The sequence below is a fragment of the Sebastes fasciatus genome, chromosome 16 (assembly GCF_043250625.1).
Source record: "Sebastes fasciatus isolate fSebFas1 chromosome 16, fSebFas1.pri, whole genome shotgun sequence".
Taxonomy (NCBI): Eukaryota; Metazoa; Chordata; class Actinopteri; order Perciformes; family Sebastidae; genus Sebastes; species Sebastes fasciatus.
The window spans coordinates 14,591,741-14,607,581 of record NC_133810.1 but is presented as its reverse complement, the minus strand read 5'-3'; the positions used below and the strand labels follow the sequence as shown (position 1 = coordinate 14,607,581).

At 36.8% G+C, this 15,841-nt stretch overlaps 1 protein-coding gene and 8 non-coding genes across 9 annotated transcripts; 1 reads left to right on the top strand and 8 right to left on the bottom strand.

The window, feature by feature from the left end:
- Positions 1–1,051: 1,051 nt before the first annotated feature.
- LOC141753529 (small nucleolar RNA SNORD65) lies at positions 1,052–1,125 on the bottom strand. The gene has a single exon (XR_012590491.1). It is a non-coding gene; the product is annotated as a small nucleolar RNA SNORD65 (small nucleolar RNA).
- Positions 1,126–1,304: 179 nt separating this feature from the next.
- LOC141753539 (small nucleolar RNA SNORD49) lies at positions 1,305–1,382 on the bottom strand. The gene has a single exon (XR_012590500.1). It is a non-coding gene; the product is annotated as a small nucleolar RNA SNORD49 (small nucleolar RNA).
- A 436-nt stretch (positions 1,383–1,818) lies between these two features.
- On the bottom strand, positions 1,819–1,892 carry LOC141753533 (small nucleolar RNA SNORD65). The gene has a single exon (XR_012590495.1). It is a non-coding gene; the product is annotated as a small nucleolar RNA SNORD65 (small nucleolar RNA).
- Positions 1,893–2,120: 228 nt separating this feature from the next.
- LOC141753530 (small nucleolar RNA SNORD65) lies at positions 2,121–2,194 on the bottom strand. The gene has a single exon (XR_012590492.1). It is a non-coding gene; the product is annotated as a small nucleolar RNA SNORD65 (small nucleolar RNA).
- Positions 2,195–2,415: 221 nt separating this feature from the next.
- LOC141753532 (small nucleolar RNA SNORD65) lies at positions 2,416–2,489 on the bottom strand. Its single transcript, XR_012590494.1, has one exon. It is a non-coding gene; the product is annotated as a small nucleolar RNA SNORD65 (small nucleolar RNA).
- Positions 2,490–2,709: 220 nt separating this feature from the next.
- Positions 2,710–2,783, bottom strand: LOC141753531 (small nucleolar RNA SNORD65). Its single transcript, XR_012590493.1, has one exon. It is a non-coding gene; the product is annotated as a small nucleolar RNA SNORD65 (small nucleolar RNA).
- A 232-nt stretch (positions 2,784–3,015) lies between these two features.
- LOC141753534 (small nucleolar RNA SNORD65) lies at positions 3,016–3,089 on the bottom strand. Its single transcript, XR_012590496.1, has one exon. It is a non-coding gene; the product is annotated as a small nucleolar RNA SNORD65 (small nucleolar RNA).
- Positions 3,090–3,274: 185 nt separating this feature from the next.
- Positions 3,275–3,354, bottom strand: LOC141753538 (small nucleolar RNA SNORD49). Its single transcript, XR_012590499.1, has one exon. It is a non-coding gene; the product is annotated as a small nucleolar RNA SNORD49 (small nucleolar RNA).
- A 2,549-nt stretch (positions 3,355–5,903) lies between these two features.
- rab34b (RAB34, member RAS oncogene family b) lies at positions 5,904–15,032 on the top strand. Its single transcript, XM_074611965.1, has 11 exons — positions 5,904–6,070; positions 6,954–7,183; positions 7,594–7,685; positions 9,162–9,227; positions 10,792–10,893; positions 11,627–11,691; positions 11,845–11,896; positions 11,982–12,063; positions 12,358–12,448; positions 12,571–12,678; positions 14,256–15,032. Exons 2-11 carry the CDS (start codon positions 7,136–7,138, stop codon positions 14,315–14,317), a joined length of 768 nt encoding a protein of 255 aa, XP_074468066.1. The 5' UTR covers positions 5,904–6,070; positions 6,954–7,135; the 3' UTR covers positions 14,318–15,032.
- The last annotated feature ends 809 nt before the right edge of the window (positions 15,033–15,841 follow it).

Genomic DNA, 15,841 nt, shown 5'->3' with positions numbered 1-15,841 from the left:
GTACTGAAGAGTCACTGTCAGCGGAGACATCAGATATCTGCTGTTAGATTGGCCCCGATCAATGAAAAAGCAGCAGTGCTGACGGCATGTTCTCATTCCCAGGGCATCAAAAACCGACGCTCTTCACGGCCGTCAGCGTTTGATACTGCCGCACAAGGCATCCTTTAGCACATTGACACATTTGTTCGGATTCGTCGAAAGTCTTGAGATCTGGTACGGACGTTGGCAAGTACAATCCAACAATAAAACTTTTTAGATCACACTTAAATCAACAACCGTGATGAGGAAAAAAAAACTCGTTTATCACGTGAATATTAATTTTTTTTTACACTGCACATGTGCATAATATCTTTGATATTCAACTTGTTCATAAATGCCAAATCATTTATTGTGCTCTTTGTAGTTTGAGAGCCATTTTCTTATAGTCTTTGTTCTTTTATGATATAAACCTTACTTATCAGCCGAACTGTTTGAAATTTCTGTGTTTTGGGAAGCCCAGAGAACACTTGCAGAGAGAATCCAAAATTTCAGTTGGCTACATTCCACTTCAGGGAGGCCCTGGTATTGTGCATGCTGGCTCACTTAGACACCTATGGAAATTAACCACCATTATCAATTTCACTTGGGCTTTTCATACTATAACAAATCAAATGTCTTCTGTGAAAAAGGTCATTGAAGAGCAGTTTTACTTTTTAGTATATTATATCACCTTTAGATTTGCTTTTAAAAAAGGGATGTTTGTTATGGTGGAGGCTCAACAAAATGTAACACCATTGGTTTCAGTTAACAAGCTGTTTTGACACTTTATTACAATTCTCAAACAGTTCAGTTTGCTTTTTAAACAGTGTAAAATGATTTTCAACGAACACCCATCTTCAGCTCAGTGTCCACGAATCTTGTCATCTGAATCAGATGGATGTCTCACCACATGCTGGCAGGCCCACTGAGGCAGAGTCACTGCAACCACTTGATCAAATTGAAAAGGATAAGAAACAGGAAGTTAGTCTACTAATTATTTCAAGACAGTTTCTCTAGGATGCTGACGATTAATGTTCAGAAAACCGAGAGTCACCACTAAACAATCTGCCGGTAATTCCAGCTATTTCAGTTTAGAATTCATCACAACAAATGACGACAGTTATTTGTGTATTAAAGCTGAAAAGCTACCTGTAACAGTCACTCTGCAGACTTCAGGGACTGGATCAGACTGGGCAGAATGACACCTGTAATAAAACAAATGTGGAAAAATGAGAACAGAATCATACATTTTGAAAACAGATCTTCCTTCAGTGTAGCTTTCAAAGACTCAGAAACATGGATAAGAGACAATCGTCAGTTGTCGCATCGGACGGCACTTCCTATTCCAGGTTTTCATCACTGACAAAGCTACACAGCTCTTGATAACCTTTTCATTTAACACCAGTTGAAGCACTTGTATTTAGGATTTAACAGTATTTAGCTCATTTAAAAGCTGTAATTTTGAGGTTAATGTCAACTCTGAAGCAACATCCATTTGCTGCAAATCATTACATGCAATATGTCTGTTCAGATGTTCAAATCAACCAAGTACCAAGTGTTGTCATTGTACAAAGGTGAGTATAAAAGAGTAAGACTTAATTTAAACATGTGAAATTAAAATTAACTTACGAGTTCCATCTCAAGGTGTAGCTGCAGATCCACCCCCATAAGACGATTCACTTTCTTCGAGAAGAATCTTCTTAGTTAACCAGCCAAACCTTGAGAAACCAGAACAAAATTAAAAACGGTGAGTACCAGCACTGAGCAAGTCCATTTGAGAAGATGTTTTTGCAATTTTGTGTTCAGAAAACCGAGAGTCACCACTGAACAGTCTGCCGGTAATTCCAGCTATTTCAGTTTAGGGTTCATCACAACAGAAGCAGCCAGTTGCCATTTTTATAACAGTTGATGCATATTCACCTGCAGGAAATGAATGGTCAGCTGGTTTGGCTGGGAGGATATGCAACGCTGCATGGCAATGCAACATCTCTTATGGCAGCTCACAAGCTTGTTCAGCTACAGAAGGAAAGAACACGGTTAGGATTTGTCAATAATGACATTAAATATTTATTTTGACGGGTTAGAGAACTGCATCATCTAATGTTCAGAAAACCGAGAGTCACCACTGTACAATCTGCCGGTAATTCCAGCTATTTCAGTTTAGGGTTCATCACAACAGAAGCAGCCAGTTGTCATTTTTTATAACAGACCAAAGCATATTCACCTGCACAAAATGAATTGTCAGCTGGGAGCATATGCAGCACTGCATGGCAATGCAACATCTCTTATGGCAGCTCACAAGCTCGTTCAGCTACAGAAGGAAACAAGGTTAAGATTTGTTAATAGTGACATTAAATAGAATAATTTTTGACGGGTTAGAGAACTGCGTCATCTAATGTTCAGAAAACCGAGAGTCACCACTGAACAATCTGCCGGTAATTCCAGCTATTTCAGTTTAGGGTTCATCACAACAGAAGCAGCCAGTTGGCATTTTTATAACAGACAGATATTCACCTGCGCGAAATTGATGGTCAGCTGGTTTGGCTGGGAGCATGTGCACCACTGCATCGCAACATCTCTTATGGCAGCTCACAAGCTTGTTCAGCTACAGAAGGAAAGAACAAGGTTAGGATTTGTTAATAGTGACATTAAATGGATTTGTTGACAGGTTAGAGAACTGCATCATCTAATGTTCAGAAAACCGAGAGTCACCACTGAACAATCTGCCGGTAATTCCAGCTATTTCAGTTTAGGGTTCATCACAACAGAAGCAGCCAGTTGCCATTTTTTTATAACAGACAACGCATATTCACCTGCACAAAATGAATGGTCAGCTGGTTTGGCTGGGAGCATATGCAACGCTGCATGGCAATGCAACATCTCTGATGGCAGCTCACAAGCTTGTTCACCTACAGAAGGAAACAACAAGGTTAGGATTTGTTAATAGTGACATTAAATAGATTTATTTTGACGGGTTAGAGAACTGCATCATCTAATGTTCAGAAAACCGAGAGTCACCACTGAACAGTCTGACGGTAATTCCAGCTATTTCAGTTTAGGGTTCATCACGACATTTAATGGCTACAGCAGATTTTACACAAGTAAAAACACAATAAACAAACCTCAGTCGTGACTTTCCATCATCTTGAATGAGTCCATTCTGGCATGTCTTAAAAGAAGGGGGAAAAAAACAACAATAAGTACCTTCTATTAACTGTTTTTTAAGATTGATCACCACAGAAACTTGCAGTTTGAGGCTCAGAACAGTGAGTTATGAAAAACATCGTCAGTTGTCGCATCAGACGGCACTTCCTATTCACAGTTTTCATCACTGACATAAAGGCATTAAAACATCACAAAGTTGTGTTTTCTTCACTATAACTCACCTTGCAGGGACATCAGGGGACCCCTTATATCCAATGTAACATCTGTTAAACTTGAGCAAACAGCTGCAAGACTGAATCCCACCTGTGGAAAAATAAAACATTCATAAATAACACTGCTTCTCCGGACTACAGAGAAAATACAACCAATATTAGGCTAACATGTATGAGGAAGTTAAGTTATTTATTAACTTAAGATTACACTAAAACACCAAGTTTAGTATTTTCTCATCTTTAAAGATCACAAGAAAGCAACAAGGTTGGACCACATTGTAGTAATAGATTTGAATGAATTTAACCATAAAAAGACGCGTGTCTTTACCGACTTCTAGAGGAAAAACGAGATTGTAGAGGAAGCAATAATTACACTTTTACATTAAAACGACAGACATCCTATTTTAAATTTCAGAATAATGTATAAGCTATTATAGCAGCTTTTAACTTATTTAATTTGTACACTATTGTTATTTTATTAATCTAGTTTCCTTCACTGTTATTATAGATTTTAATTATATTTTTATCATTTTATTGTCTCCCGTGCATTGGTCTCAAATGGTGTCATTGTAAAATTGTTGGAATTGTTTGTCTATTCTGTTGTTTTCACGGATCACACTTGTTCTGTCTTACTTGGGGCTTGTCAGTCATCTGAAGCACTTTGAACTGCACTCACCTGTCTGAAAGGTGCTAGTATTATTATAATGTATATAATAGTAGAAGTAGTAGTATTGTATTATACGTTAATCAGAATCGAGTATGAATTTGCCTCGGAGTTGTTGCGGAGTAGAAGTATAAAGCAGCAGAAAATGGAAGTACTCAAACACATCGAAATTTGTATTACAGTACCTGAGAAAATGAACTCGTACATTTTTAAGAATAACTCATGATCAGTAATTAGCACGACTTCTATACATCTCACTTAATAAACTAAATCTTACCTTGTGTCTCATCTTGTCCATCTCAGTGTTCTCCACGTGGCTGCTTCAGGCCCGTAATGACAATGCTAACTTTAGCTTTAACTAGCAGATATTATCACCGTTTTAACTATAAAGTCACAAACTACAACTCAACTAGTTTGTTGTTAAGAAAGTCAGTACTGTGTCCTTGTATTTACTGATCAATCTGAACAAGCTTGGTGAAGAACTAGCGAAGACGAGAGCCACATGTGAGACCGACCAGATAACCTCATAGCTGGAGAAGAGACAGCACCGTCACGTTGGTGACGTATTTATAGGCAGAATGTCGCAGGAATTAAACGTCACTTGTGCTTTGGTTTTGGCGCGTTATCAAACCACGAGGCGCTCTGTCGCTCCCTGCTGTACCGGAAGGTGAACGTCACGACTTCCTGTTGTGCATTTGGATTAATTTACTCTATCTGTATAAAAAATAATTTATTATTAATGATAATGATACTACTACTACTACTACTACTACTACTAATAATAATAATAATAATAGTTAGTATAGTAGTAGTAGTAATAGTTAGTTGATTATATTTTGTATTATTCATCTGAATCTGCAAAGTAACTAAAGCTGTTATATAAATGTAGTTATGTAAAAATATTTGCATGTAGAAGCATAAAGTAGCATAAAATGGAAATACTCAAGTACAATTACTGCAAAATTGTACTTAAGTACAGTACTTGAGTAAATGTACTTAGTTACATTCCAACACTGCATTAAATCTAACCTGAATCATCCTTTGGGATGTTCATCAGGGACATTATGTTAATGTTAGTTCACTGCAAACTGTTTCTGATTTACTGTCCACTAACAACATTTTAAGTCTCTGATGTTTGCTCTGTTTCAGGACAATTTGAAGGCATTAACTATCCTTCCCTGGTTTTTGTGGAAGGAGTGGTTATTATTATTTTGTTTTGCTTTTTTCTGTTTTTTGTTTTTGTTTTGTTTCCTTGTTTTTTTCTCTCTGTTATTACTTTCTTTATTCCTTTATTGTTTTTCTAATTTTCAATCAATTTTATTTTTTCACTATAAAATATCTAAATAATTTAGCAATGATATAAATTTGAAAATTAGATGTAAACAAATGTAAATGTATGCTAACTCCTGCACTCCTACAATAAATCTTATGTAAAAAAACAAGTTACACATGAAAATATATAAATACAATAATAGTTCAAGTGCTATAAATTATAATGGAATAGCCTATTTATTGTATATAATAATAGAACTTAATGCTGTAAGTCAAAAATAACAACGTGGAAGTATTCGGTATACAGTACATTGTAACAAAATACATTAGTATGGTACATTTAAGTTATTAAAATAACTCAAAACATGCAATGTTGACAGTAACTTGTTGTGTTTATGTTGGGTTTATATTAATGTTTCCCAAAGATACTTAAATAAATCCCACACAATTAAAAAAGCAACATCTTATTTGAAGTACCATAAACACTATTAACACATATCACTATCATCAGTGAGTTGAGTTGGAACACCCTGTGGCCACAGGGCAGCACTGTTTCACAGCTTATTGGCTGGTTTTCTTCACTAATTACATGGAGAGTCTCATTAATTGTAAGTTTGTCAGTCTGGAGACTCAGTTCGTGGCTGTGAGCGTCATTTTGTTCAGGATTTATTGGATATCACATCACACCTCCAGACCCAGAACACATTTCCTTCATCATTTTACCAATCAGCAGTTTCAGGTAAAGTTATTAAACTTACTCAAATCTGTTTTACACAAAGTTTCTTATTTGCTCCATCCTTTATGTGCGTCTACCACAGCTTCCTCAAACCTTCACCTATAAATTATCCAAAGAGAAATGTTGTGTTAGAAAAACAAAATGCTTTTTGGGTTGCAGTGTTGCTACACAACAAGACAATACCTTTATTTGATCAGTGGTGGAAGAAGTACTCAGGTCTTTTACTTAAGTGAAACTAGCAGTACTACAGTGTACAAAATACTGTGTTACAAGTAAATGGCCTGAATTCAAAATCTTACTCAAGTAAAAGTACAAAAGTATTAGCATCAAAATATAAAGTACAAAAAGTACTCATTTTGCAGAATGGCTCATTTCAGAATCACATATATTTTATTACTGGATTATAATTAGTGATGCAATAATCATCACTTTAATGTTGCAGTTGGTAAATGTGGAACAAATCTTCATTACTTTAAAAGTAATGAAAATATATAGAGTTTATATATCGCTGGGTAGCTTAATCTATAATAATATATAATAATTTTTTAGTTGATTATATTTTGTATTATTCATCTGAATCTGCAAAGTAACTAAAGCTGTTATATAAATGTAGTGATGTAAAAAGTTAAATATTCGCCTCTGAGATGTAGTGAAGTAGAAGCATAAAGTAGCATAAAATGGAAATACTCAAGTACAATTACTGCAAAATTGTACTTAAGCTCAGCACTTGAGTAAATGTACTTAAGTTACATTCCATCACTGCATTAAATCTAACCTGAATCATCATTTAGTATGTTCATCAGGGGCATTATGTTAATGTTAGTTCACTGCAAACTGTTTTTTGTTCAAACAACATTTTAACTCTCTGATGTTTGCTCTGTTTCAGGACAATTTGAAGGCATTTACTATCCTTCCCTGATTTTTGTGGAAGGAGTGGTGGGAAAAAAAGACAAAAAAGAAAGCTAAGTGTGTGTGTGTTACTTCTTGAAGTGAATGAAAAGTGTGTGTTTGGGGTCAGTTAGAGTGTCAGCTTGAAGGTGTGTTTGTGTGTTGATCCACTGCAGCAGCATGTTGCCACCTGTGAGGAAGGACCGGGTCATTACTCAGCTCCCAAAAGTTAGTAACACACACACGCACACACACACACACACACACACACACACACACACACACACACACACACACACACACACGCGCGCACACACATGCTCCGTAATGCAATTACAGCTAACAAGAGTCTTAAATGCTACTCTTTGTTTCTCTGAATGTCAACGGCTGCAAATTTGGAAAATGTTGCTGTCCTCACAAAACCTTTTCTGTGGGTGATACTTGAGTTAAGATATAAGCAAGGCCTGTTTTCCTGGCTATATGTAAAGCTGATACTTTGGAAATTAGGGCTGTCAATCGATGAGTAAATGTATTTACTGTATGTAAAAATATTTAATCACCATTAATCCCATGATTGTCCATAGTTAATTGTGATTAATTGCAAATTAGTTTCTTTCTGTTCCCCACTTTCTGTACAGTGTTTCAGTCCGAGCGCAGCGCTGCACACCAAAGATGGCTTCCACCCACAGGTGAAGGCCGCCTGCCAGGTACAGAAGACCGACACAGTGAGGTGAGATCACGGGAGGGCTAATAAGACAACACACCCGGCTGCCCAGCCTGCTACTAACTACACACACTGTGACATGTGTTTGAACTTAATGAGTTCGTTCAGTCAGGGCCCTTTAAGTCACGCTATGACTGCTGTGTCAGCTGACAGCCGTCGACCTCGCCCCATCACATCTGACTGCACTGATCTGGTGGTCTATTCATAAGAACAAGGCCGGAGATATTTTTAACAAATTACATTCAAACAACTCAATACTTTAGAGCTTCTCTACTCTGTCTGAGGCACTCGTACACAAATGTATAGTTTAATATTTAAAATGAAAAAAGGCTCAGTAAATGCCTAAATCAGTAAGGCACTGCCGTTTTTAGCAAACAATCGAACCTTTGTGTATTTGTTAGGGACTATTTTCCGCCGCGGAGTAACACATTTGGTGTAAAAACAGCTATTATCTCTCTTTTTCTCTAATAGTAAGATTTATGCAGAAAACCTTGTACCTAACATACACAAAAGACATCGTTTTATGACTTTTTATATATTTAGTAGGGCTTTCAAAGTTAACCGATAATAACGTGTTAAGGCTTATTCGTTTTAACGCCACTAATTTCTTTAACGCATTAACGCAACTTGCGATTTTTAGGTTCCGTTTTAAAACGAGAGTGAAGATACTGACATCATATGAAACTAGAAAACCTAAAGAATCAATTGGTACCAACCATGTCATACTAGCTTGTGGCGAGGAGGCTAAATAACACTCCAAACGTACGCTAAATTTTGGCGAAAAAAACTGTCATCGCCATTTTTAAAGGGGCCATGTTATGATTTGAGCATATTATTTTATGCTAAATGCAGTACCTGTGAGGGTGTCTGGAACATATTTGTCATTGTTTTGTGTTGTTAATTGATTTCCAATAATAAATATATACATATATTTGCATAAACCAAGCATATCCGCCCACTCCCATGTTGATAAGAGTATTAAATACTTGACAAATCTCCCTTTAAGGTACATTTTGAACAGATAAAAAAATTTGCAATTAACTTGCGATTAATCACGTTTAACTATGGACAACCATGTGATTAATTGCGATTAAATATTTTAATCAATTGAAAGCCAGAAAGCGAACTCTCAGTACATTTAATGAATTAAAAAGATAGTCTGCGCTGTGCTCTTTTAGGTTGTAAATGCATGTTGAAGCACAGCATAAGCAGATAATCATCCTTTTAAACCACTTTAAGAGTGCCTCAATCATATACATGTTCCTTAATTTGTGATATTAAAATGATTCGTCTTTAATGTAAGAGCAGACTGAGGACCAGGATCAAATTTAAAGTAACTTATTTTAGAATATAACAGTTTAAGGGGGCTGTGAGGCATAGCTACTATGAAAAGGGGTTAACTGATGTTATTGATCATGTTGCTGTGTGTTTTTAATGCTACTGTTGGAGTCATGAATGACTGTATTGGCTTTCTGTTGCCAGCTTTAATATCGCCAAGGTCATCGTAGTGGGAGACGTTGCAGTTGGGAAAACGTGTCTGATCAGCAGGTAAGAAGAACTCATGAATAATTAGATCAATTAAAGGATTATGTGGCCGTATTAGATGTTTTTATTACATTTTGTTCTGATTTGAACCATGACTATATTACTTGTTGAAGTGTTTCATAATGTTATTTGTGCGGTTCAAAGGTTATAGCGCCACAAAAAAAAAAATCATTACATAAATCAATAACATTTCTACATTTTGGATGACTAAATTCATTACAGGTAAATGTTTATTTTTTGCCTTTTAGCTTAAAGCTGAAATACATAACTTTGAGCAAATCTGATAAAAAAAATAAGTTATTTTTATAAAACGGTCACTATATCCTGACAGTAGTGCATGAGACAGGTAAGCTGAAAAAAATTATGTGCCTCTGTGTCCTCCGGTGCTCCTAATGGCATCTGCAGGATTTCACAGACCGGAGAAAAACAACCAATCAGAGCTGAGCTGGAGCCTGCCGTCTCTGAGCAGCTGTCAATCACTTGCAAACTCTGATCAAACGGTCAAACTAGGCAGCGCTGATCAAATATGAATTAATATTCGGTTACTGCAACGGCTTTTTCTCGCCTCAAATGTTTTCAGAAACATCTTGTAGTGCACTGTTTAGCTGTAAAATGAGTTTGCTCTGGCTGGTGGGCGGTGCTTGGTATTTCCTCAACTGATCTCAACATGGCTGCCGGATCACAAACTTTCTCATTTTACAGCTAAACAGCACACTACAAGATGTTTCTGAAAACATTTGAGGTGAGAAATAGGCATTACAGTAACAGAATATTGATTCATATTTGATCAGCGCTGCCTAGTTTGACTGTTTGACCGGAGTTCGCCAGCTGCCCAGAGACTCCTCGGCTCTGATTGGTTGTTTTTGTTCGGGAAAAAAAAAAAAATGTCATTAGGAGCACTATGAGGACACAGAAGAACATGATTGTTTTCACAGATTACCTGTCTCATGCACTACTGTCAGGATACAGTGACATTTTTATAAAAAAATAACATTTCAAAGTGACCGACTGCAGCTTTAATGCTTTCAATTTCACATTTTCATGGAAGTGCTGGAAATCTCCCCGCTACAACAGAAACACTTACACACACAGTCAGCCTATGCACACAGTTGAAACTCATTGTTTTCTTTGGGAAAGGTCCAAATCATCATTGAGGGTTTTAACCGAGTTTGTGTGAGTTACAGTACATCCAGGATATCACAGGAGGAGATAAAGAAACTCAATTTATATGCCTTTATTAGGTCTTTATTAGAATTGTCAGTCAGTGTTGAGACTATGATGATCCTGCAAATGTGTGGCTATATATGTTTTTCTCCAATAATTTAGTATTTAATTAATCAGGTGAGATAAAAGTAATTTGTTAGGTTTGCCTTGTCGAAATGATCAATTCTAAGAAATCACTTCAGCACCACAAATGTTTCTAATGTTTCTAACTTTTATAGACAAAATGATCCATCAAAAATAGTTAATAGTGGAGATATTAATTGGTAATAATAGATAGTACTGATTTTTAGTTGCAGCTCTAAAATAAATCCCCTGTCTCTCACTGTTCCCTTGTTTCTTTAAGGTTTCGTAAGGGTGCGTTTGATAAGAACTACAAAGCAACCATTGGGGTAGATTTTGAGATGGAGCGTTTCGAGGTGCTCGGTGTTCCCTTCAGTTTACAGCTGTAAGTATGTCGCTATGAAACACTCAGTTCATAGACTGAGCCCTAAATGGGTCAGTGAGGTCTGTTCAATGCTAGCCTGACCTTCATCTGATGAAGTTAACATTCTTGAGTGTCTGAGTATGAGGTCACATGACACTTCTGAAGATACACAACATCCTCTAAATTGGACTTAAATTGGGCGCCTTAAATGATGTAATTATGTTCTTCCTTCACTGTGTTGGTCACGCATCCAGTGCACATGTGTAGAATTAGTTTAACATCCAAGAAGGACAGACTGCAACACAGAAAGTCAGTGAACTTTTAAAGCACACTCTTTCACTGGCAAATCATCAGTTATATTTACTGTGTAGTACTCCTGACTCCCGATCCTCTTCTTCTGCTCCTTGTTGAGCTTTTTTATGCGATGTGGCTCTAGGGATGGCAAAGACGGCCTGTCGCTGAAATATCTCAACAACTATTGGATGGATTATATCATATTAGGTCCCATTGATAAGAAGTGAAACCTATGATCAGAATAGTCACTCTTATGACTCTTACTCACATTGGTCTCACTTAGTGAATCGAAACAGTGAAAATAAACTATTTCTAATTTTCTGGGGACCCCCTGGAACTCCCTCAAGGACCCCTGGAGGTCCCTGGATGTGTCAAAAATACCATTTTCAATTAAATATTGTGGTGCTGCAGAGATGTCCTGGCCTGCACATCATATTCTAAAACATCTGATCTGTTTCAGGTGGGACACGGCAGGTCAGGAGCGCTTCAAGTGCATCGCTTCAACATATTACAGAGGAGCACAAGGTGAATGATGCTCAGTCTTTACAGTGTACTATTACAACTCTCACCTTTCACTGAAGTAAATGAACAGTGTTGACACACACATACAAACACTTTCTCATCATGCTCTTTGTTTGACTTCTCTTCATACTTGTTTGTCTCTTTACGTTCCTCCAGCTATTATAGTGGTGTTTGACTTAAGCAGTGGGGGCTCTTTAGATCATGCCAGGTAAGGAATATCCCATTCTGATCTACTTATTGTATCATTACAATACCATTTGAGGTCTAAGAATTGTCTTTGTGTGTGTGTGTAGGCAGTGGCTGGAGGATGCCATGAAGGAAAATGACCCATCCAGTGTTTTACTGTTCCTTGTCGGTACCAAGAAAGACCTCAGTGTGGGTGAAACTAATCAAAAATGAGTCAATTAACTCTAGTCGATAAACAGAAAATAAATCGGCAACAATTTTGATAATGAATTAAAATGGGAAGTTTTGTTAATGTTAAGTTTTAATGTAGTTTAGTGCTGTATTTTGACAGGGGTGATTCGTTGCAGCTCTGAATATCTTACTTTTAGTTTATGATGAGCCCAATTCTGTAGTGACCAATGGCCTAAAGCTTGTTCTTTCCTTCAACACTTTCCTCCACTTCCCTGTTCCTGTTGCTTTCCCTCTCTGTATTTCGCTCCTCAGTCTCCTGATCAGTTGGCTCAGATTGAGGAGGAAGCCATGAGACTCTCTGAGGAAATCAAAGCAGAGTACTGGGCTGTGTCTGCCAAGTCAGGTGGGAGTCAAACACATAATAGCATGAACAAATCCCCGTCAGTCATCATCACCTACATGCTGTTCTGTTATATCTTCTTTCTGTCTCACTAAACTCTTTCCTCCTTTTCTTTATTGTTCCAGGAGATGGTGTCAGGGAGTTCTTCTTCCGGTTGGCCTCTCTGACTTTTGAGGCCAACGTTTTGTCCGAGCTCGAGAGAAGTGACTCGAGGAATGTCGGCGACATTATCAGTGAGTCAGTTAAAGTGTCGTTATTAAGAAGGCAGTATCATAAGCTATTTTAAATTATTTTTGATTAATTTAGCAATTTATTGGTTCCCCAATTGAAAATCATTTTTTCTCATGTGAACCCAAGCATTGCTTCAGTCTATGTTGTAGCTGCAACGATTATTCGATTATTTGTCAACTATTAAATTACTTGCCAACTATTTTGATAAGCCCTATTATAGCTATTGCATGTCTAAGGTTAGGATGAGAAGATGTAGAGGACAAGAATGATGTTAATCTTTTTTTTAATTATTATTATTGTCAACAAATGATAAAAAAAAATGCCTTACCCCATCTTCCACACCTCAATACTGTCTGTGGTGCTCCATTTGTTCCGGTTGAAGATGTAAATCTATTAAAAACAAGTCACAAATATATACATTAGTTTCATTTTAAGTAATGCCAAAAATCGAGCATCACTTAAACAGTATTCATTACTCAAACACAGTGGTGAAAGAAGTACTCAGATCTTTTACTTAAGTAAAAATATTAATGCCACAGTGTAGTAATACTCAGCTACAAGTAAAAGTCATGTATTCAAAACTTTACTTGAGTAAAAGTACAAAAGTATTAGCATGAAAATATAGCCTACTTAAAGTACCAAAAGTAAAAATACTCATGCAGAATTACTCATTTCAGAATAATATGTATTATATTATTGAATTATAATTATTAATAAATATTGATGTGTTCATCACTTTTATATATATATATACTGGGTAGATTAATCTATAATTGACGTCCAGATTATTAAAATTAGCTCCACCATTAACAGCTGCAACATTAAAGTGATGAACACATCAATATGCACCAATTATTATAATCCAATACATCTTATTATGAAATGAGCAATTCTGCATAATAAGTACTTTTACTTTTGGGCTATATTTATATATATATATATATATATTACGATATAAATGACGTTTTATTTATAAATGAATGTTGGAGCTGGTAAAGTTGGAGCTCATTTTAATTACTTTATATACTGCTGGGTAGTTTTAATCTATAATAATACATCATAGTTGATGATTATTTTGTATTAATAATCCAAATCGGCAAAGTAACTGTCAAATAAATGTAGTGGAGTAAAAAGTAGCCTACAATATTTCCCTTTGAGATGAAGTGGAGTAGGAGTATAAAGTAGAATAAAATACCCAAATAAAGTGGGTATATAAAGTATAAACTTTATAAATAAAGTAATAAAGTATGAAAGTAGCCTTTATGTCCAAAGAAAACGACACATTTGAAAACAAAACTTTCTTTCTTATCCCTCTGATCATTTGGCGACCTCCAGCATTGGGAACCAGAACCACTAAAATAATCGCCAAAACCCATGTTCATGGTAATGAAGTGTGGCTCATTTCAAGTTTTTAATAGCTTTTAATTGTTAGGATCAGCTTATTGTTGGTTGTGATGTGATGTGATTTGCTGACAGTAAGAAATACATATAATTTATCACTCAAACATGTCCTACTGTATCTCAAATTGTTCATCTGAATGCCAAAAAATGGAAAAGGTGTTGTATTTGCTTCCCACAGGACTCACAGACAGCACAGACGCTGATCACAAACCCAGAAAGAAGAAATCCAACTGCTGCTGAGGAGGGAGAACGGCCGCCTGCATGCACTGTTCCTCCGACTACACGGCAACACTCAATGGCACAATGAAGGGGAAATTAAACTGATAACATTGACTCAGCATGCTCAGTGTGGATACCATGATTAGACCCGATGTCAACTATATCATGTTGTATTTGTGTTGTTCTGCAAATGGTCTGAGAGGAGGTTGTACATAATGAATTCTAAGTTGAGGCTGTAAACAACAAGAAGTCCTCTCAGGAATGTTTGTACTGCTTGTCGGGGTCACAACAAATAAAGCTTTGTGAGATGCTTAACATTTATTTTAAAAGACGGAAGATTATTCTCCAGTTTTATTAAACTACACCTGCTTCCATAAACACGTGTCTGTCTAAAGCAACATTTTTCTCACACATGGGAGAAAATATACCAGACTTTGTGCGCATTTTTTATTTTTTTTTTTGCTTCCTCACTGGTCCTCCTGTCATGTGTCTGTGTGCTGCTAATGTGATGCATACGCCAGCTCCCATGACCGTAGTCATACCCACAACGCATCTCTCTCCTCTGACATCAGGGTTGTCATGACAATCGAGGGATTGTTTCGCAGGGATGCAAACAAACAGGAAGTTTCATCTGAAGCTAATTGATTCCCTCACTCAGTTAAAGTCAAGACAGGAGGAAGAAATCTTCCATTAGTCTGCGCATGTTCTTCTCATCTCCTATTTAACATAGATTTTATTACAGCTAATTGATTATGACTTGTAAATAAATTGGTTTTGATCACTGTGTTGTCTCTCTCTTGAAATAGAAAAGCGAACACAAACCGTGAGGGGAAGTTCTTCACATTCTGTTCCCCCAGCTAATCACATTTCTACCGTGAAGAAACACACACACTTATATGTACATCACATGTCCAGACTGCCATGAACAAGACTCTGGGTTTTTTAATATGAACACTTTTTATTAAAGGGATCACAGGTAGAAAAGGTCATCAGCAGTGCCAGAGACATCATTTCTCCTCTCATCACCAACTACCGCCAAGAACCAATCACAGCTTTTCGCTGAGAAAGATGCAATATCTTCAATCTGGCAAGAGACGTAAAACCAAGTACTCAAAAACCATAATTATTTAAAACCATATTATGGGGACCATGATACTTTGCACACCGCAAAATGAAGCGCACCATTGAATACCAGCGCTGCTTGTTTGTACTGTAGCACAGAGGCACAGCGACAACAACAAAAGAACTGAATGCGTAAGTCAAGAGGGATGCAGAGTGGCTTAAAACGGCCGCACGACGATCACAAAAGAGATTCAATGTGTTTTTTTTTTTTTTACAACAATATATTCATTCTACTGAAATAGCTGCGTGCAGTTATTATACAGAGTTAGGGATATAAACGCAGTGTGATAGTAGCTTCTGCTGATAGTGTTAGAGAAATCTGAACTCCTCCAGTGAACCATCTTAATTTGACTGTTGATACTGTCTGAACTGCAGCAGCAGCGGTGCATCAGGAGATCACATCCTGCATGGTGGCAAACATCA

Excerpts from the sequence above, each read along its gene's own strand:
- rab34b (XM_074611965.1), top strand. The coding sequence starts at position 7,136 with ATGTTGCCACCTGTGAGGAAGGACCGGGTCATTACTCAGCTCCCAAAA. Across the intron at positions 9,228-10,791 it reads AAAACGTGTCTGATCAGCAG|GTTTCGTAAGGGTGCGTTTG; the intron begins GTAAGAAGAACT and ends TGTTTCTTTAAG. Across the intron at positions 10,894-11,626 it reads GTTCCCTTCAGTTTACAGCT|GTGGGACACGGCAGGTCAGG; the intron begins GTAAGTATGTCG and ends GATCTGTTTCAG.